This window comes from Moschus berezovskii, chromosome Y, assembly GCF_049115385.1.
Source record: "Moschus berezovskii isolate FMDL1 chromosome Y, NW_MosBer_1.0, whole genome shotgun sequence".
Taxonomy (NCBI): domain Eukaryota; kingdom Metazoa; phylum Chordata; class Mammalia; order Artiodactyla; family Moschidae; genus Moschus; species Moschus berezovskii.
The window spans coordinates 11,301,433-11,322,671 of record NC_142489.1 but is presented as its reverse complement, the minus strand read 5'-3'; the positions used below and the strand labels follow the sequence as shown (position 1 = coordinate 11,322,671).

General features: G+C 47.7%; 1 protein-coding gene across 1 annotated transcript in view; it reads right to left on the bottom strand.

Moving 5' to 3' along the window:
* LOC129534938 (F-box-like/WD repeat-containing protein TBL1X) overlaps nucleotides 1-21,239 on the bottom strand; it is a 259,363-nt gene that overhangs the window by 52,155 nt on the left and 185,969 nt on the right. The window contains 2 exon segments of the mRNA XM_088834558.1: nucleotides 7,602-7,712; nucleotides 18,681-18,769. Coding sequence (XP_088690684.1) covers nucleotides 7,602-7,659 — 58 coding nt within the window. The 5' untranslated portion in view covers nucleotides 7,660-7,712; nucleotides 18,681-18,769.

The following is a 21,239-nucleotide window of genomic DNA, read 5'->3' as shown; positions in this document are numbered from 1 at the left end:
GCCAATGTCCTTTTACCTACTTTGCAATATTCCCTGCGCCCCAGGCACCCGATTATCAATAGCTCCGCGGCAGGAATGAAATCTAGAACACCACCAGCGGTTGTGAAATGCCTTGCTGTTGAGTGAGACAGAAGCGGACACAGTGGATTCTGATAAACGGAACCCATTTTGGTCACCTGGCCCAGCTGTGCACCTCCCAGATACCCGCCCAAGAAAAAGGAAAAGCCCAGACCACAAAAGCCTGTGTGCAAATGCCCCTAGGAGCCTTAGTTGTAACTTGGAAACCACAAAATGCTCTTCCACAGGACAAACGGCTAACCACCCTGCATCCATAAAATGGAATACCGGGGCGGGCTCAGTGTCTCAAGTCATGTCCAACTCTTTGCGACCCCATGGACCACAGCCTGCCAGGCTCCTCTATCCATAGGACGTTCCAGGCAAGAATACTGGAGTGGGTTGCCATGCCCTCCTCCAGGGGATCTTCGTGACCCGGGAATGGAACCCGCATCTCCTGCACTGGCAGACGGGTTCTTTACCACTGTGGAAGCCCATATAGCATATATCAGAAGTACTACTGAAGTATGGACCGGCATTATCCAATCTCAGATGCACTGAGTCAGAAAAGCCAGACTCTCGAGGGCACACGCTGCAGAGATTCAGTTCTCAGTCATCCTGGCAGAGGCAACCCTCCAGTGCCAGGAAGCGGACTGGAGGTCACCAGCCGCTGCGGTAGGGTGAGGGGTGGACTACGAAGGTTCAAGCGGGACGTTTTGGGGGTGGGGGAACCATTCCATATCTTGCCTGTGCAGGTGTTTGCATCACTGAACATCTGGCAGACGCTGCACATCTGGACTCCAGAAAGGGTCAATTTTATGGCGTGAAAATTATACTCTACATAAAAGAAAAAAAATACATGGTAGAGATGAAGGTGCGGAGGCATGGAGAAGCTGGACACCGATCGTGAAGGGAACTGATAGGCTGGTTGGCAGAGACGCTCTGCCTCAATCTGCTTCTTAAAAATCGTCCGGATGACAAAAGTGACCACATGATTAAGCCCCAGGAGGCAGAGGCCGATGGACTCCTAGCCCTCAGAAGTGGACTGCCGCAACTCATGCAAAAATAAATAAATAAATAAAAGCACAACTAAGCCACTTTTCTGCTGGGGCTGCTCTAAATCTCCAGCTGAACTGGAAAAAAAAAAAAAAAGCCTTGCTCACTAACTGATCTCCTTATCTGGCTGCCAAGAGGAGCAACCATAAACAATAGCATCCAGACAGCGCCTTCCACAGGGACGGCCCTTGCTTTAGACAACAGTGACGCCATGAAACCCCGTCTGCCTTAGAGGCTGTGGAATCCATGGCAGGGCGGAGGGAGGCCAGAGAAGAACCCTGCTGCTGCTGCCAAGTCGATTCAGTCGTGTCCGACTCTGTGCGACCCCAGAGACAGCAGCCCACCAGGCTCCCCCGTCCCTGGGATTCTCCAGGCAAGAACACTGGAGCGGGGTGCCATTTCCTTCTCCAATGCATGAAAGTGAAAAGTGAAAGTGAAGTCGCTCAGTTGTGTCCGACTCTTAGCGACCCCGCGGACTGCAGCCCACCAGGCTCCTCCGTCCATGGGATTTTCCAGGCAAGAGTACTGGAGTGGGGTGCCATCGCCTTCTGCAAGAGAAGAATCCTAGATGATGCAAATCCTGCCTGTTAAGGGCAGAAAAGGAAGCAAGCCCCTTTCCAAGATACTTTCCCTGACTTTGAGGAGATGTGATGAGCATTTTGTCGTAACACTTTCAGGAAAGTGCTGCTTCTGTACCGCACCTCCCAGCTATCTGGTGGGCTGGGGTGCCTGAGCAATCAAATCTTCTGATGGGGACTGTCTTCTCTGCAGCCCCGAACATCCTGACTGGCACATGTGCTGCAGGACTCTGCACCAGCCCAGCCCCTGCCATAGCAGAGAACTTGTGCCTCGAGGCGGGGTGGAACATGCCAGGTCTACCCACTGCCTGGTTGTAAAGAGCAGACCCCCCAGAGATCCAGAGGTCTGCCTTCCTGCAGGGTCCTCCCCACCCACCGTCTCCCAACCTCCTGTAAACACACGTTCTACACACACAGCCTGGGGGGGGTGACACGACTGGAAGACTTGAAAATGGAACTTTCGAACCGCTAGCGGAGAAGCCACGCTGGGAGGAGGTGAGTGAGTCGCCTAGCGTGATAGAGAATTTATGGATGATGGGTTTGATGCTGGTTAAGGAGAGAGAGCACAGATACTTGATCAGGAGGGGCTTTCCTTTTCATTCCTGCCTTCTTTTTCTTCCCCTTTCTCCCCGTCCCTAATCTTCCTTCTCCTTCCTTCTTCTCCCTTCCATTTCCCTCCCCTTCCTTTCAGCGAGAAAGGAGACATGATGAGGCCATCCTTCCTTTCAGTTAGAAAGGAGACATCATGAGGCCAAGAACGTGCTCCGTCCACTTGATGGCTGCTCAGTAAATTCCCCGGCGACTCAGTCAGTAAAGAATGTGCCTGCAATGCAGGAAGCCTGGGTTCGATCCCTGGGTCGGGAAGATCCCCTGCAGAAGGGAATGGCTCCCCACTCCAGGATGCTTGCCCAGGAAATCTGACGGACAGAGGAGCCTGGTGGGCCACAGCCCATGTGGTTGCAAAAAGTCGGACACGACTGAGCAACTAAACCTCCACCTAACCAAAGCGTACGGATTTGAGATAAATGTCAAACAATCCCACCATGAACGCTTAACAACATTCGGCGTTTCTTCTTTGGAGTACGTCGTATGGGGGTACCAGAGGCAGCTCCTGGACACACAAAGTCGTCAGGAGCACACACAGTCATCTCTTAACTCCTCGCTCGATCTATGGGATTCTACTCGAGGCTCTGACAAATTACGACAGCCGCTCAGCAGACGCTACACACAATTGGCATTGATGGAATTCTATACATTGCGTCTCCCAAGGCTCCTCACCCAGTTGCCTGGTTACAGAAAGTTTCTCAACAAATGAGGGACAAATGTAAACAAATCCTAAAAAAGGAAGTCTCGCTTTTCTGTGGGGAGGCATAGACATTTCTGTGTTTATTCAAAGAGGCCAGCAACGCTCTTGCCCCGGGGGGCCCGTAGGGACTGCCCACTGGGAGAAACCTTTCTCTGGGTTACACAGAAGTTTTCTTTCGCAAGTCTCTATTTACCCTTATGTTCATAAACAGAGGGACGGCAGTTTCACCTTAAGATTGTTTACACATTTGGAGCGTACTTTTTCAGCCTATTTTTGTGCAGGTGTTTCTAGAGGGAAAGAATCCTGAATTCCAAGCTGGAAGTCTTCAGGGAGGCACGGTTTGGGACGTCTAATTTTCATCTGCAGACATCTCTGGGAATCTATGAGATCAGTGCTGGGAGGACACTTGGAGTCCAGGTGAGAGATTTCCTGGTTAATTTCTGAGGTTAGGTTATCACAGTTGTGGGCGTGACCTCCCTGATCGATGAGGGATGGTACATGTTTTCTTCTGCTCATCATTTTTTTTATACGAAGCATCTACCAAGAGCTAATCCAAATGGTCAAATGTGTATGTTGAAGAAGGCGTACTTTTCATGAATAATGCTAGCTATGGTTGACAGCAGGAACAGAGACCTCAGGCTTGTGTGGGGAGAGGTTTACTTATAACGTGGCAGGCCCCACGTATTTCATCTCTTTTGACCGAGGATCACAACCGAGCCATTTGGGTTGCCTGCAAGACTGGCCCATCTCACCCTTCTGGGCTGATTCTGAAAGAGTCTGGACCCAGGGACTCACACTTGGATCACCCTCAATGATACCATGTGTGGAAGTGGGATGTGAGAACTGGCTTCTTTCTTGAATAATCAATTTGCAGACTATAGAAAACACGACACAAAGTGCATAAACCTTCAGTATGTGCAGAACCAACTGTTATAGCTCTAACTGTGTCCCCTGCAACTCCATAGGTTGGTAGTCCTAGCCCCACAGTATGGCTCAGAATGTGACGGCATTTGGAAGATGGTCCCTGCAGATGTCATTTGTTAACACAAAGTTGTGCTGGAATACTGTGAGCCCCCTAATCCAGTATGACGGTGTCTTTACGAAAAGGAGAAATCTGACACACGTGGACAGAGAGTTACGTGCACACAGGGAGAACGCCTCGTGAAGGTGAAGGCAGGTCTCGGGGGACGAAGCGCCTACAAAGCAAGGAGTGCCAAAGACGGGCCAGCCGAAGCTGGCAGACAGGCTGGAGCAGACCCCCTTGAGGCAGACTGTCGCGGGAAGAAAGCAAGGCAGCTGGCACCCTGCTTCAGGCTGCTGTCCTCCACGGCGCTGGGACGGTGCATTTCTGTTCAAGCCAGCCCACTGAGTTACCCCACACCAGTTCTGTACACGGATCTGTAACCAGCCCACAAATGCTGTGGTCAGGACCAAGAACACCAAACCCCCCACCACACACACACATATATATATACGTACCATATTTATACACCAGCCCACAAATGCCCTCCCTATGGTGGGGGCTCAGAACATCCAATCACCCCAGTCCCCATGTATGTACACCATATATATACACCAGCCCACAAATGCCCTCCCTATGGTGGGGGCTGAGAACATCCAATCACCCCAGTCCCCATGTATGTACACCATATGTATACACCAGCCCAAATGCCCTCCCTATGGTAGGGGCTGAGAATATCCAATCACCCCACCCCCATGTATATACACCATATGTATACACCAGCCCACAAATGCCCTCCCTATGGTGGGGGCTGAGAACATCCAATCACCCCAGTCCCCATGTATGTACACCATATGTATACACCAGCCCACAAATGCCCTCCCTATGGTGGGGGCTGAGAACATCTAATCACCCCACCCCCATGTATATACACCATATTTATACACCAGCCCACAAATGCCCTCCCTATGGTGGGGGCTGAGAACATCCAATCACCCCACCCCCCATGTATATACACCGTATGTATACACCAGCCCACAAATGCCCTCCCTATGGTGGGGGCTGAGAACATCCAATCACCCCAGTCCCCATGTATGTGCACCATATGTATACACCAGCCCACAAATGCCCTCCCTATGGTGGGGGCTGAGAATATCCAATCACCCCAGTCCCCATGTATGTACACCATACGTATACACCAGCCCACAAATGCCCTCCCTATGGTGGGGGCTGAGAACATCCAATCACCCCACTCCCATGTATGTACACCATATGTATACACCAGCCCACAAGAGCCCTCCCTATGGTGGGGGCTGAGAACATCCAATCACCCCACTCCCATGTATGTACACCATATGTATACACCAACCCACAAATGCCCTCCCTGTGGTGGGGGCTGAGAACATCCAATCACCCCACCCCCATGTATGTACACCATATGTATACACCAGCCCACAAGAGCCCTCCCTATGGTGGGGGCTGAGAACATCCAATCACCCCAGTCCCCATGTATATACACCATATGTATACAGTTCATTTCAGTTCAGTCGCTCAGTCGTGTCTGACTCTTTGCGACCCCATGAATTACAGCACTCCAGACCTCCCTGTCCATCACCACCAGCCCACAAGAGCCCTCCCTATGGTGGGGGCTGAACACACTCAATCACCCCACCATATACACACACACACACACACCCTCACACAGACACACACATATATATACACCATACATACATACCAGACCACAAATGCCCTCGCCATGGTGGGGGCTGAGAACATAAAATCACCCCACCTTCATACGTATACTCCAGCCCATAAATATCCTCCCTATGGTGGGGGCCAAGAACACCAAACACCCCACCCCCATATATATATACACACACACACACACACACACATATATATACACACACCCTCACACAGACACACACACACACCCCACATTTATATGTTTGCTTGTGCGCTTAGTCACTTAGTCGTGTCCGAGACACTTTGCGACCCCATGGACTGCAGCCCGCCAGGCTCCTCTGTCCATGGGATTCTCCAGGCACGAACAGTGGAGTGGGTTGCCATGCCCTCCTCCAGGGGATCTTCCCGACCCAGGAATTGAACTGGGGTCTCCTGCATTGCAGGCGGATTCTTTGCCAGCTGAGCTACCAGGGAAGCCCCCATATTTATACACCAGCCCACAGATGCCTCTCCTATGGTTGGGGCTGAGAACACTCAGATCACCCCACCCTCCATGTAAATACACCACATGTATACACCAGCCCATAAACATCCTGCCTATGGTGGGGGCCAAGGACTCCTTATCACCCCACCCTATAATATATATACCATACGTACGCAGCAGCCCACAAATGCCTACCCTGTGGTGGGGGCCGAGAACATGAAATCACCCCACCGTCATACATATACACCATATGTATGTGAAGTTAAAGTTGCTCAGTCGTGTCCCACTCTTTGCGACCCCATGGACGATACAGTCCATAGAATTCTCCAGGCCAGAACACTCGAGTGGGTAGCCTTTCCCTTCTCCAGGGGATCTTCCCAACCCAGGTCTCCCGCATTGCAGGCGGATTCTTTACCAGCTGAGCCACCCGGGAAGCCCACATGTATATATCAGCCAATAAATACCCTCCCTATGGTGGGTGCCAAGAACACCAATCACACACTCACACACATACACACATCATATTTATACACCAGCCCACAAAAGCCTTCCCTATGGTGAGGGCTGAGAACATCCAATCACTCCACCTCCCCATGTATATACACCATATGTATACACCAGCCCATAAATACCCTCCCCTATGGTGGGGGCCAAGAACACCAAATGCCCCACCCCCATATAGATACACCATACATATACACGAGACCACAAAGGCCCTCCCGAGGATGGGGACCCAGAACACCAAATCCTCCCCACCCTTCCCCACATCTATCACAACGGCTCTTGATCTTAACGGGCTTCCCTTGTGGCTGAGCTGGTAAAGAATCTGCCTGCAATGAGGGAGACCTGCGTTGTATCCCTGGGTGGGGAAGATGCCCCTGGAGAAGGGAAAGGCCACCCACTCCAGTATTCTTGCCTGGAGAATCTCATGGAAAGAGGAGTCTGGTCGGCTATAGGTCTTTGGGTTACGAAGACTCAGACAGGACTGTGAGACTAACACTTGACTTCACTTTATTAGAGGTACTTCCTTGGTGGCTTAAGATGGTAAAGAATCTGCCTGCAATTTAAGAGGCCTGGGTTTGATCCCTGGAAGATGCCCCTGGAGAAGGGAAAGGCTACCCACTCCAGTATTCTGGCCTGGAGAATCCCTCGGACTGGATAGTCCACGGGGTTGCAAAGAGTCGGACAGGACTGAGCAACTTTTACTTTCCCTTCACTTGATCTTCATTCCAGGATGGTTTCAGGTGAACAGAAATGTCAGTGGAAACCAGAACATGATCCCTCATCCCGCCCCAGGAGCAGGAAGGACGGCCCAGCCCCTTCTCCGCCTCCCTTTGGTCTTCTGAATAAGAGCATCCCGAGCTCTTTCTTCTCTCTACCCCAGGTTTTCCATCCGTGGTTGCTGGCCCTGCACGTGGCGTGTTGGAAGAAGGCGTTTTTTTCCCCGCTCTGGACAGGAAGCCGGCTTCTTACCTGACTCCTGGAGATATCGGTACACCAGGAAGTTCACCTCGTCACTGGTAATGCTCATCTTAGCCTCACCTCGCGGGGATGAGGTCTTTACGAAGCAGCAGCCACCACCCTCTGTCGGAAAAGGCGAGAGGAGAAAGCGGAGAGACGTTTCAGACACTGCCTGCGTGTTCCTCCTCGACCGCGTTTCTTTTGGAAAACAACTGACACACGTAATACTCAGGAGGCAGCTAATGCCCGATTCCTGCTGCATCTTCTGGTCACATAAAGGTTTTATAATTATCTAAACATATACACAGACAGGTGAAAAACTTCCCCTGTATTTCCTGGTGACATAAAGCTTTATAATTATCTAAACATATATACATACAGGTGAAAATTTTCCTTGTATTTTCTGCTGACATAAAGCTTTTATAATTATCTAAACGTATAAACACACAGGTGAAAATTTCCCCCTGTATTTCCTGGTGACAAAAAGCTTTTATAATTACCTAAATATATAAAGATACAGGTGAAAAATTTTCCCTGTATTTCCTGGTGACATAAAGCTTTCATAATTATTTAAACATATAAACATACAGGTGAAAAGTTTCCTCCAAAACATGAGTTGATGCGTTTCATAATGCTGGCACAGACTCATCTGTAAACCACATTAACGGATACAAAATCAGGGGCACCAGAAAATGGGAACATCGCAACTTGATTCACTTAAGATTCTGCATGCAATAGGATCACACAGCGCTTGATCACAGCTTCAACAGAACCCCAGGACAGACGGTGGCTGGTTGCACAGAACCCACAGGGTACACGTGGCCCGAGACACACATCAGCGAGGAGCCGAGACATCGACATGGTTACGAGACTTCTATTAGGAGGCGGGGAGTCACAAGCCGCCCCATGGACCCAGAGCGAACCGACAGCGTTCGATTCCGTGGCAGACTGGCCGAGACCACGGCATCTTCAAGGATGGACCGAGCGCTCCCCGGGACCCAGGAGCAGAAAGACCACCCTGTGTGCCTGGACCGTGGACTCTGAGACGGCAGGAGTCGGCCTGTGTCATCGGCCAAGCAGGATTCTTACGGAGCTCAGCACGCGAGTCACTTGAGTCGTGTCCGACTCTCTGCGACCCCCATGGGCTATGTGTAGCCCTGCCAGGCTTCTCCGTCCCTGGGATTCTCCAGGCAAGGATACTGCAGTGGGTTGCCATGCCCTCCTCCAGGGAAATGCTTGTGCTGGCTGCAATGAAGTTAGGGGAACCCCAGGGCGATGGTGTGGACCTCCAGGGACTGATTGGCTGGAGCTAAGGGGGAATCATGTCCTGAGGGCACCGAGGAGAACAGAGAAAGTGGCACTCGGGCTGTGGGGTGGGCTTGAGGCTGAGCCAGCAGGCCTGATGCTGATTTCACCTTCATCCCCATGGAGCTGTGGACCGCAGGGCTCGGTTTTCCACCTCTGCCAAACTGCGGATGCTGAGAACCGCTGCCCTCCCCACCCCAGAAGGTGGTGAGGATGACATACTTCTACACACACTTCCAGACCAGGGCCCCGAGCACCACAGAGACGCAGGAGGGCTCTTAATCCTACTCCGCCCCCCCGCAAGCATCCTCAAAGCAGGGAGTCCAGCTCCCCTCCCCGAGGAACACACCTCCAAAAACAACAACAAAAATGGGGCCTTGATTAGTGACGTGGTGTTTATTTTCTTGGCTGACCCAGCTTTGATTCATGCATGTGTGAGATAAGTCGTGCCCAACTCTGTGCGACCCCCATGGACTGCGGCCCGCCAGGCTCCTCTGTCCATGGGATTTCCCAGGCAAGAATAACGGAGTGGGCTGCCATTCCAGAGTTTCAATCGGCGGCACCTCCCGTTAGGTAGATCTGAGATCTCTGCAGTTCTGACCGAGCAGAAAGGAAATGACTGTGTTCACCATGTGCTGATCTGGTTTCAGAAGAACAAAAAAATCAGTGTGAGCTGATGACACGTCTGGAGACTTCCTGCTTGACGTGAGTATTCCAACATAAATAACCACTGGGGGCTGAAATCCATCAGGAAGCTGAAGGGAAGATTATTTACAGTATTTTTCTTTTATAAATAACTTAATTTCCAGGTGGCAAAAAACTCTTAATAAACACGGTCACAAAACAGTTCAAAATTCAGTTGCAAGAGGAGTCGTGTCTATGATGTTATACTTCAAATGGATAATCGACAGGACCTGCTGCAGTTCAGCACAGGGAATTCTGCTCAACACTCTGTAATAACCTTATAGTTCCCAGTGGGAAGGATGGAGGAAGGGACAGTTAGGGAGTTTGGGATGGACATGGACACACTGCTGTATTTAACATGCAGAACCAATAAGGACCTGCTGCACAGCACAGGGAACTCTGATCAATGACATGCGGCAGCCTGGATGGGAGGGGAGTTTGGGGGAGAAGGGATACATTTAATGTACGGCTGAGTCCCTTTGCCTTCCACCGGAAACTATTGCAATGTGGTTAATTGGCTGCACCCCAAAACCAAGTAAAAAGTTTAAACAAATAGATAGCTTTTTAAAAACAGTGAGAGCGGGAAATGGTGTTTAAGGGTTTGGCTGTATCGCGTGTACAGTATTTAATATGTTCTCATGCTCCAGCAAGAGACAGGACCGCTCCCCAAACAACAAAATCTGAACTGCGCTGTGATGATCTTAAAGCATGTAATGACCACAGAGCCACTTGAGCGTCGGTTCTGGCAGATGAAGACAGAAAGGCCGAGTGAGCTTCCCTGCCCACGGGTGGGGAGCGTGGTGTTCAGCGTGGTATCATCCGTGGCAGAAGTTTCTCTCCTAGCAATCACTGCTGTTAGGACGCGGTCTCTTACCATAGCCGTATGCAGCCCCTTCCGTGGTTCTCTAGGGATGAAAGAAAAAGTTGGTCTGAGGTCTTGTCTCTGCTCTGAGTCTGCTGGCCTGGACGCTGGAAGAATGCATGGCGTGAAGTGATCTTCTGGACGAGGCTCAGGGCTCTGGGACTTGATTCCACGCGGAGTGAGGGTGCAGAGCCAGAGTTGCTGGAAAATCTGCTATAAATGACCTCATTGCAGCAAGGCGCTTTCACAGATTCTCTGCTGACTACAACGCAGTAGGTCTCACCTCCTGGCTTCCCTTCTCCATAACACTGGGGGTGGTTTAGCTGATCAGTTGTTTCCGACTCTACACGACCCCATGGAATGTAGAGCCTGCCAGGCTCCTCTGACCATGGGATTCTCCAGGCAAGAGTACTGGAGTAGGTTCCCATTTCGTCCTCCAGGGGAATCTTCCCAACTCAGAGATTGAAGCTGGGTCTCCTGCACTGCAGGTGGATTCTTTACGGATTGAGCCACCAGGGCAGTCCATAACCCTGCTCTCTTTTCAAATGGAAACTGTGTTTTCCAGTGGCCAGTTACGAGACGTTTAATGTGTGCATCAACATTTACATATAAATGCTTTTATACACACTGCTGGAGACTAAGGTGGAGAAGAAGCAAGCCTGTTTCATCACATCGCACACCTGCTCTGCTTGCATTAACGGAAACGAAGTCGCCAAGTAACTGCTGAAAAACGACTGCAAACATTTTTGTTGTCCAAAGACAGTAATGAGTGCTATTCAATAAAAGATGCTTTTTATACTTGGTCTTCAGTTATTGCAGAATATATAAAATAGATTGGACAGGGAACAAGAAAATGTCAACAGTGGTTTCACCTTTTCTTCCCCCAAAGACTTATCTTCATTTTACTAAAGAGTATTTGCACGCATATTATTCTATAGTAAGAAAAAGAGTCCCCCCAAAGGTAAGATTTTTCACTAATTTTATAGTTATATTTATTTACTTGGGAGCCAAATGGTCCAAAATTATAAACATAATCAAAGAACTATTCTTTCCTCACCAGAGTTCACATGCCCAGCAGTGGCATGCTAGCTTGCTTCAGCGTGTCCGACTCTTTGCAACCCTATTACCATAGCCCGGCCAGGCTCCTCTGTCCATGGGATTCTCCAGGCAAGAATGCTAGAGTGGGTGGCCCTGTTCTCCTCCTCCAGGGGATCTTCCCAACCCAGGGACTGAAACCACGTCTCTTGACGTCTCCTGCATTGGAAGGCGGGTTCATAATCAGTAGCGCCACCATTTAAATAAGAGAATCAAGTGAGCTAGTAAGACTGCAGTCCTCAAAAAGATTTTCATGACCGGCGATGATGTCCACAATACAGTGCTATGTGGAAAAAAAAGCAGGCTTCAAACGGAATGCGCGTGTGCCTCAGTTTCATTGTGGACATACACACAAGGCCTCCCCTGGTGGCTCAGTGGGTAAGCAATCTGCCTGCAACGCAGGAGACCCAGGTTCAATCCCTGGGTGGGGAAGATACCCTGGAGAAAGAAATTTGCAACCCACTCCAGTGTTCTTGCCTAGAGAATTCCATGGACAGAGGAGCCTGGCGGACTACAGTCCATGGGGTTGCAAATAGTCAAGACAGAACTTAGCAACTAAACCACACAAACCACACACACACACACAAACACACATGTACAAATAAAAGTTACCCTCTAAAATATAAACAGTAAAATAAAATATACTGGTCTCTCCAGGGCTGGGATGATGCTGGACTTAAATCTGTGTACGTGTGGTGTGCCTTTTCAGTATTTTCCAAATTTCCTCCTACGAACATGAACTGCAGTCACATTCATTAGGATGTAATTAAAACCTGGCAGCGTCTTCAGAAAATCAGTATGAGAACAACCCAGCTAAGGAAGAAAGAAATTGGCAGGGTTGAGACAGCAGGGAGAAGGGAGCCTCCTCGGGTTAGAAAAATAATGACGCGCTTCACAGAAATCGAAAAGCACCCCCAGGGTGAGGCCTTCAGAAAGGGGCCTTTCTGAGCCTATTTGCCTGGCCGGATTCATTAGTGGCTGGTTGGTGGGCTTCGTTCCAACCCTGTGCACACAGGCGCGAAGCAGGCAGAGGACAGGGCGTCCTGGCCCAAGACATGTGGCCAAGACCACGTGTCCCCCTCCCGAGCAGCCAGGGGTCCCCTTCTCAAACCCTCTGAGCTGCACACTGTGCCCACCCCACACTTCTCTGCCCAACTGGGAGGCAGGTCAAGAAGGAAACCTTCCTAAAAACGTTCACCCCGATGACAGCAAGCCACTGCCAAGTAAGGTCTGCATCGCAGGGAGACAGACACACACACACACGTTAAGTCCAACAGCAGAGTTTCATTTTACAGTCTTCCGTCCACGCGGGGAAATTCAAGTTCAGGTGCCCGAGCTTTCACAGCAAAGTGCCTCTGGAGATATGGACAGCTTCAGTGTAAAAATGTCCTCTCCCTTCTCTGCTGGAGGACGTGGCTCTGCCAGTTAAGGCTTCCGGTTAGTCTGTAAATTAATTTACAGACTTCAATTATCTCTGAGACCGAGGGGCTGGAATGAGAGTCTCTGCACTAGGCCCTCTGACAAATCACAGGGATGTACACAGGCTGGTTCCGAAAACTCTCAGACACTGTGATTTTCAGCCACATATGCAAGATTTATCTTGGCCTGGATGATTCCCTTTTCTGTGGTAGGTGAAGTCCTAAGTGAGGTCGTCGACTCCTACAATGTGGTCTCCAGAATTATGAAAAAAAAAAGAAACAAAACCCTGTGGCTTTCTCTGTGCATATAAAGGCAGGAGTCTGAGTCAGCCTGTATCTCAAAAACCTTGGTGCTGAAATAGGGAAATATTGAGGGCAGGAGGAGAAGGGGGCGACAGAGGCTGAGATAGTTGGATGGCATCGCTGACTCAACGGACATGAGCAAACTCAGGGAAACAGTGAAGGACAGGGAAACCTGGCGTGCTGCCGTCCACAGGGTCGCAAAGAGTCAGACATGACTAAGCCGCTGAAAAACGATAACAAAAGTATATTGTGACGCTTCAGCGTTAAGTGAGTATGGTGACCCACTCCACTATTCTTGCCTGGGAAATCCCTGGGACAGAGGAGCCTGGTGGGCTACAGTCCATGCGGTCTCAAAGAGCTGGACACGAGTGAGCATGCATGCACACACAACATCACCACACCGTGTCAAAGAAAAATACTAAAAGCATCGTGAAGTCAAGTGTCCCAAGAGCATCCTTTGACACTTAAATCAGCAAGCGGAAGGCATTCAGTTTTGTCATCAAACGCTCAGCAGGTGAAATTCTCACAGCCAGAGGACTGCGCAGATCAAAACATAGAAATACTGACGGGAGCAGGGAGGGGTCACCAGACTCGGTGCTGTGGACACTCGGGACCATGGATCTCTGTGATGGGTTCCCCGATGCCCTGCAGGATGTGGAACAACATCCCCGGTCTCCACCCACTGGGCGTCAGGAGCAAACATCTTCCGCAAAGGTCTCCAGACATGATCAAATGTCCCCTGGGGAAGGCTGGTTACACACGTCCAGAGCCACTCTGCTCATGGAAGGCCCTGCAATTCCTAAAGTCCATGAGCAACTACAGGGTCTTGGTCAGGCAACCACAACTTAGTAATAAAGTGTGAGTCACTTCAATCGTGTCTGACTCTTGGCGACCCCATGGACTGTAGCCCGCCAGGTTCCTGTCCGTGGGGATTCTCCAGGCAAGGATACTGGAGTGGGTTGCCATGCCCTCCTCCAGGGGGATGTTCCCGACCCAGGGATCAAGCCCGTGTCTCCTGCCCTGCAGTCGGATTCTTTACCATCTGAGCCACGAGGGAAACCACAAAGTGGATGCTGTCTTAAGCTCGCCATGGACCTTGAAGAGCCGCACGTCAGAGGCCCTTCAACTCAAAGGTCACGGTTAGAAGATGGAGAAATCAAACAGGTATCTTTCTCGAAGTCAAGGCTGGTGTGCACGGCAGCCCACAGGCAGATTCACACATCGCCCACCTTCCGTAAGGCTTAGGAGCTCTCTACGGCGTCTCTGTTTCTAAATGGTTAAAAGGAAAATCAAAACAATGCTATTTTGCCACTCCTGAAATCGCGATGACATCGGAATTCCAGTGCCCGTCGGCGAAGTATTGCCGTCACTCAGCCACACTCAATCATTTGTGCATGATCAGTAGCGGCTGTCACAGAGCAAAGGCAGAAGAAAGCAACAGAGACCCTGGGGCCCACAAAGCATCAGCTATCAACATCTACTCTCTGGCCCTTGACGGAAAAATGTCTGCCAACCGCGCTCTCCCAAAGAAGATTCTCCCCTCTCTGCATTAGAGCACGCCCGCCTTGTCGCTTTCCGGCCGGAAATCTTCCCGTCTGGGAACCTGAAGGTGATGCCCCAAGAATGTGGACACTCCTCGGGGATAACCCACCCGTTCACTCTGAAATGAAGAGCCAAGAAGATACCACAGCCATCATCTGCTGTGTGTCCGTCGCTTTCCGAGGAGGGACCTGCTGAAACTAGGCTAAGTCAAACGGGAACAGTCCAAGGTCGGTCTGGTCAAAGCTATGGTTTTTCCAGTAGTCCCGTATGGATGTGAGAGTCGGACCATCAAGAAGGCTGAGCACCAAAGAATCGATGCTTTAGAAGTGGGAGGCTGGAGAAGACTCTTGAGAGTCCCTTGCATTGCGAGGAGATCCAACCAGTTCACCCTAAAGGAGATCAGTCCTGGGTGTTCATTGGAAGGACTGATGTTGAAACTGCAACTCCAATCCTTTGGCCACCTGATGCGAAGAGCTGACTCAGTGGAAAAGACCCTGATGCTGGGAAAGAGGGCTGGAGGAGAAGGGGACGACAGAGGATGAGGTGGTTGGATGGCATCACCGACTCGATGGACGTGGGTTTGGGTAGACTCTGGGAGATGGTGAAGGACAGGGAAGCCTGGCGTGCTGCAGTCCAAGGGGTTGCAGAGAGTCACACACAACTTGGCAAATGAACAAGAACAGGAACAGCCATAAGCCCTCACCTTCTGACACACACCACCCAGCGCAGAGAGAAAGGGCTGTGATTTACAGATGACTCCCAAGCTCACGGTCATGGAGGCACCATGGGCCTCCGTGGGTATATGAGCTATGAGGATCGCTCCTAAGCCTTACGGAAGGTGGCGGAATCATCAAAAGCTACACGAATTTCCAGAGTCAGCTATGAAGTTAAACACCAATGCCCAACTCACAGCAGGAAGTCAACGTGTGCGTTCAATTCAATTCACTCAACGCTTATGTGTTCCCTGAATACTGAATTCAGATCCAATCAACACACTGATGAGCAACAGACCTTCTCTCTCCCCTCGTCCCTCTGACATTTAAAATATGACTCAATTGCGTTTTAAACAATACTGACTGATGGTGCAGCCACTTTGGAAAAGTTGGGACGATTTTTCCAAATGTTAAACAGAGTTACCATACAACCGAGCAATTCTCTCAGAGATATATACCCAAGAGAAAATGAAGGTACATATATCCAGATAAAATTTGTACACAAATGTTCACAGCAGCGTTATTCCGAACCACTCAGTAAAAGTAAACACAAATGTCCATCAGTTGATGAATGGATAAAAGTACACACTGGTATAGCCATACGAAGGAATATTCTTTGGCCATTAAAAGACTCATGGTACCACCTGAACATCCGATGTCACAGACTCAATCAACCTTTTCTAATTTTTCATTTTTAAAAAACCAAACTACCCCTTCCAGATAATTCAGTAAAATACTGACATTCTAATACTGCTGGCCCTTGAACAACATGGAGTTTGGGGTGAACATCCCACACAGCTGAAAAATCCACTTATAACTAACTGGGCCCTCCAGACCCATGGCTCCTCATGTGGATTATTCACTTATGCACTGCGCACAGCAGTTAGGTATTTACCGGGGAAAAAAAAAAAACACCACGTATAAGTGGACCGGTGCAGTTCAAAGCGGCCCAGTCAAGGGCCGACGGTACATGTTTAGCTTGCTACATGTTTGGTCTTAAACAAAAATACCATATAAAATTGTTCCTGTGGTTAAATCTGGGCCTATCATTTTACTTCTGATTGGTTCTTTTTAAAGCAAAAAATCTTCCGCAAATTTCCATCTTTTATTTTTTTAAAGTAACAAAACTTCTATCAGTGCTTTTTTTTTCTATTAAAACAATTAAAGAACCAGAAAACACAAAAAAATAAAGGATCCAATCAAACCCTAAAATTCCATCTTCCAAAATATTAACAGTGCTTCTTCTTGAAATAGGGTGGAGAGGGGAAGCCTCAACTTTAGGTTGAGACATGGGCTTCAACTCTGGTTTTTCATTTTTTTTGGGGGGGAGCGTCACATGGCTTTCGGGATCATAGTTCCCTGACCAGGGATGGAACCCATGCCTCCTGTAATGGAAAGCGCAGAGTCCTAACCACTGGAACCACCAAGGAACTCCCTGGGTGTCCATTCTTGACGTGTGCGCATCTGTGATTGTTTGGTCTGCTCCTCTGGGTACACTTGATCATCTCACTAGATCTATTGATAGCAGGCGACATGTTTTTCTAATAACTTTCAAGGTTCAGTAGGAAATCAATTTTCAGACAGACACAAATCATAATAAGAAACTAAAAAGGCAAAGAATTAAGATACCGGAGCCAAATAAGATACAGACTCATGCCCTCAATTAGAATCAATTTTGCAGCTTAATTTTAATTCATAATGCTGATGAGAGGGATTGATTTTAGAAGCCGTCACCTGCTCCTGGTAAGACCCAGAAAAGTTCAAAATAGCTGGTTCCGTATTCGGCTTCAACTTCAGTTCAGGACAGTCGCACCCGACTCTTTGCAACCCCATAGACTGCAGCACGCCAGGCCTCCCTGTCCATCACCAACTCCTGGAGCTTGCTCAAACTCATGTCCATCGAGTTGGTGATGCCATTCGACCATCTCATCCTCTGTCGTCCCCTTCTCCTCCCGCCTTCAATCTTTCCCAGCATCAGGGTCTTTCCCAATAAGTCAGTTCTTCTCATCAGTTGGCCAAAGTACTGGACTTTCAGCTTCAGCATCAGTACTTCCAATGAATATTCAGGACTGATTTCCTTTAGAATGGACTGGTTTGATCTCCTTGCAGTCCAAGGGACTCTCAAAAGTCTTCTCCATCACCACAGTTCCAAAGCATCCATTCTTTGGCGCTCAGCTTTCTTTGTTTCAGCTCTCACATCCGTACACGACTACTGGAAACAACATAGCTTTGACTAGATGGACCTTTGTTGGCAAAGTCATGTCCCTGCTTTTTAATATGCTGTCTAGGTTGGTCATAGCTTTTCTCCCAAGGAGCAAGCGTCTTTTAATTTCATGGCTGCAGTCACCAGCTGCAGTGATTTTGGAGCCCACGAAAATAAAGTCTCTCACTGTTTCCACTGTTTCCCCATCTATTTGCCATGAAGTGATGGGACCGGATGCTGTGACCTTCCTTTTCTGAATGTTGAGTTTTAAGCCAACTTTTTCACTCTCCTCTTTCACTTTCTCAAGAGGTTTTTTAGTTCCTCTTCAGTTTCTGCCATAAGGGTGGCGTCATCTGCATATCTAAGGTTATTGATATTTCTCCCGGCAATCTTGATTCCAGTTTGTGCTTCATCCAGCCGGGCATTTCTCATGATGTACTCTGCATATAAGCTAAATAAGCAGGGTGACAATATACAGCCTTGAGGTACTCCTTTCCCAGTTTGGAACCAGTCTTGTTCCATGTCCGGTTTTAACTGTCTGCTTCTTGACCTACATACAGATTTCTCAGGGGGCAGGTAAGGTGGTCTGATATTCCCATCTCTTTAGAAATTTCCCAAAATTCTTAGAAGGCAAAAAAGCCCAATTCATCTTAAAGAATCAACTAAGTAGCACAACATTATTTAATAACGCTTTGTCTATTACCTTCATGGAAAAGGAAATGGCAACCTATTCCAGTATTCATGCCTGGAGAATCCCATGGAGGAGGAGCCTGGTGGGCTACAGTCCATGGGGTCGCAGAGTCAGACATGACTTAGTGATTAAACAACAATTACCTTGAATCTCAGCAAGAAGAAAGACCTCAGACAGAGATCATTTTAAAATGGAAGGTGTTCAGTTTTGGCAAAATGCAGTTCTATTTGAAACGAAACTCAGGTAGAGAACGAAGATCAAACGCAGGGGTGTACCTTTAGGGTGACTTCATGTGTAGACCTCTGAACCAGTCGGCTCCCCAGCACCGGATCATAGGAACCGCCAAGTGTCTGCTGGGACCTGCCTGGTGAGAAACAAAGAGACTGAAAAAAAGAAGAAGGAAAAAAACAAAACAAAACAAAAGAAACCTGAAAATTCTTTGGGAATTGTTCACCTTTGATCTCTCCTATTCTTCTTTTCCTTTGTCATCTCAAACACGTTTCACTGTTTCATACCCTCTGTCTTCAACTTTTACACAAACTATGCAGTTTTATTGCAACGTGAAAAAGGACGTAATTAAAACCAGCCATCAGCATTATGGTACATGCAGAGATTTACAAGGAAAACGTCTCAAAGTAAGTAACACTGATTTTAGTGCAGACAAGGGTTCTGCTATCATTCAATGATAATGAACGCCCACTTGAAACATCTTTGTTTTAGGGAGTGTATCATATACAATCAATAAATTAAACCGTACACATCCTAAAGAGAAGAAAGATGCTTCACAGAAAGTTGATAAACAGTGTTTGGGCCAATGTTACAATAATCACGCCATGCATGTTTGTCTGCAGATATTCACTCATTTCTGTGCTCCTGCAAACAGGGAAACATTAGAATCCTTTTTTCCCCCCTTCTTTCGGCTTCCTAAAATAAAGCAAAAGGAAGAACTGACTAACAGGTCTCAAGTTTTCCGCTATTATTCTCCTACATTTCCATTTCAGAGCAGTTCTGTATTTGCACAGATTTCTAAAGAAGCCAGGAGTGTATCTCACAAGATAATCCTTCATATCACAAACTCGCTTTTTTTCAGTCAATATAAACACAAAGCAGTCAACCAGCATCTATTTAAGGATATGTACCTCCTTCCTTAGAAATGTCTTTGGCTGTGAGTGAATCCAGGCTCCTACAGGGTTTAAATTATCCACAAGCTCAAAAACTAAGGAAATTAAATGACTACCATTTTCTGTAAACTCTTGTTCAATAGTCTTAAGTGATATAAAAAGGTGCCAGGTTTAATGTAATTCAAATTCAGAAGCAGGGCTATGAATGAAGCTGTTTCTTATTAGTGAATTAATCAGAACCTCTTGAAACGTTTTTAAGGAAATTCAAGGAAATTATTCCCACTGAGGTATGTTTATAGTTACACTGTTCAAAGAAAGGAGATTAAAAAAGATTCTATAAGCAGGTTCATAGGCTGTTAAGTTTCATTACAGTGTATTTTTAAAACATCATAAGGATCTGTAAGATGAAAGTAATAACCAGAATAACTGAAAAAAAAAAAAAATCTACCACTGAAGGAAAATAAGATTTAAACAAAACTCTACAGTTGTTTGAATAGACATTTAAGGGCATTAGACTGAAGCAGGGACAAGGGAATATGGACTTTTCTTATACAATAAAAATGCATTTCATTATGAAATAAATTCTTTGGTAGAAATACAGAAATAGGACAATACTCCTGAGAGTAACCTGACGCAGAAAGCAAATGACTATTTTCAGGACTGTGTTGTAAACCCAAAATAGCCTTCTGATGAGACTGCTAAACACCATAAACTATCAAAATATGAGCAGATGTCACCACAATAAGCCCCAAATTGCTTGAAAATTAAAACATTAAAATCCATAATAATTCAATTAGGCAATTAATATATAAACAGCTCTTACTACAAGCTGTTCAGAAAAAAAAAAAAAACCAAAAACCTTAGTATTTAGTATTTGGACCTATTCTTTGGTCCAAAGCAGATGGTAACTCACAAATTGAAGGTTATCTTTGATATAAGTTGTTAAATTCAATAAGAGTAATGAACATCATCTGTGTGTTCTAAACACACAAAACATGTGAAATGTGACTTTGGTTAATGACACTCTGGTGATGCAATGTGACAAATTAGTTTACTGCTAAGAATTAGGAAGTTACAGTGAGAAATCTGACCTTCCAATACCTTGTCATTCCTGATTTTCCCATTATGAACAGCCAAAGTGAACCACTATCCCATAAACAATGCTGGCATGAATTTATGGGACTGAAAAATATTTGTGGGACCTGCAAATGATTTTAACAAAAGGAATATATTCCTTAATTCTCAAAGGTAAACATAAAACGAAAGTGTCAATGTGAGTCCCTCAGTGGTGTCTGATTCTTTGTGACCCCATGGACTGTAGCCAAGCTCCTCTGTCCATGGAATTCTCCAGGTAAGAGTACTGCAGTGGGTTGCCATTCCCTTCTCCAGGGGATCTTCCCGACCCAGGGACTGAACCCAGGTCTCCCGCATTGTAGACAGATTCTTTACCGACTGAGCCAAGTAACCCGTAATGAAAACATGGAAGCATCACGGCACGTCCACAGTGATAACACAGGTGCTTTCAACCAGGGTTGGCTGTGTCCTCTGTCCCAGGGGACTCTAGGATACTAGGCAATGTACGGAAACATTTTTCAGTGTCACAACTGGATCAGGGAAGCTACTGGCATAGCATTTAGAATCTACAACTCACTGAACAGTCTTCCACACAGTAGACAGATCAGGCCCCCAGATGCTAAAAATACCCAGAAACTA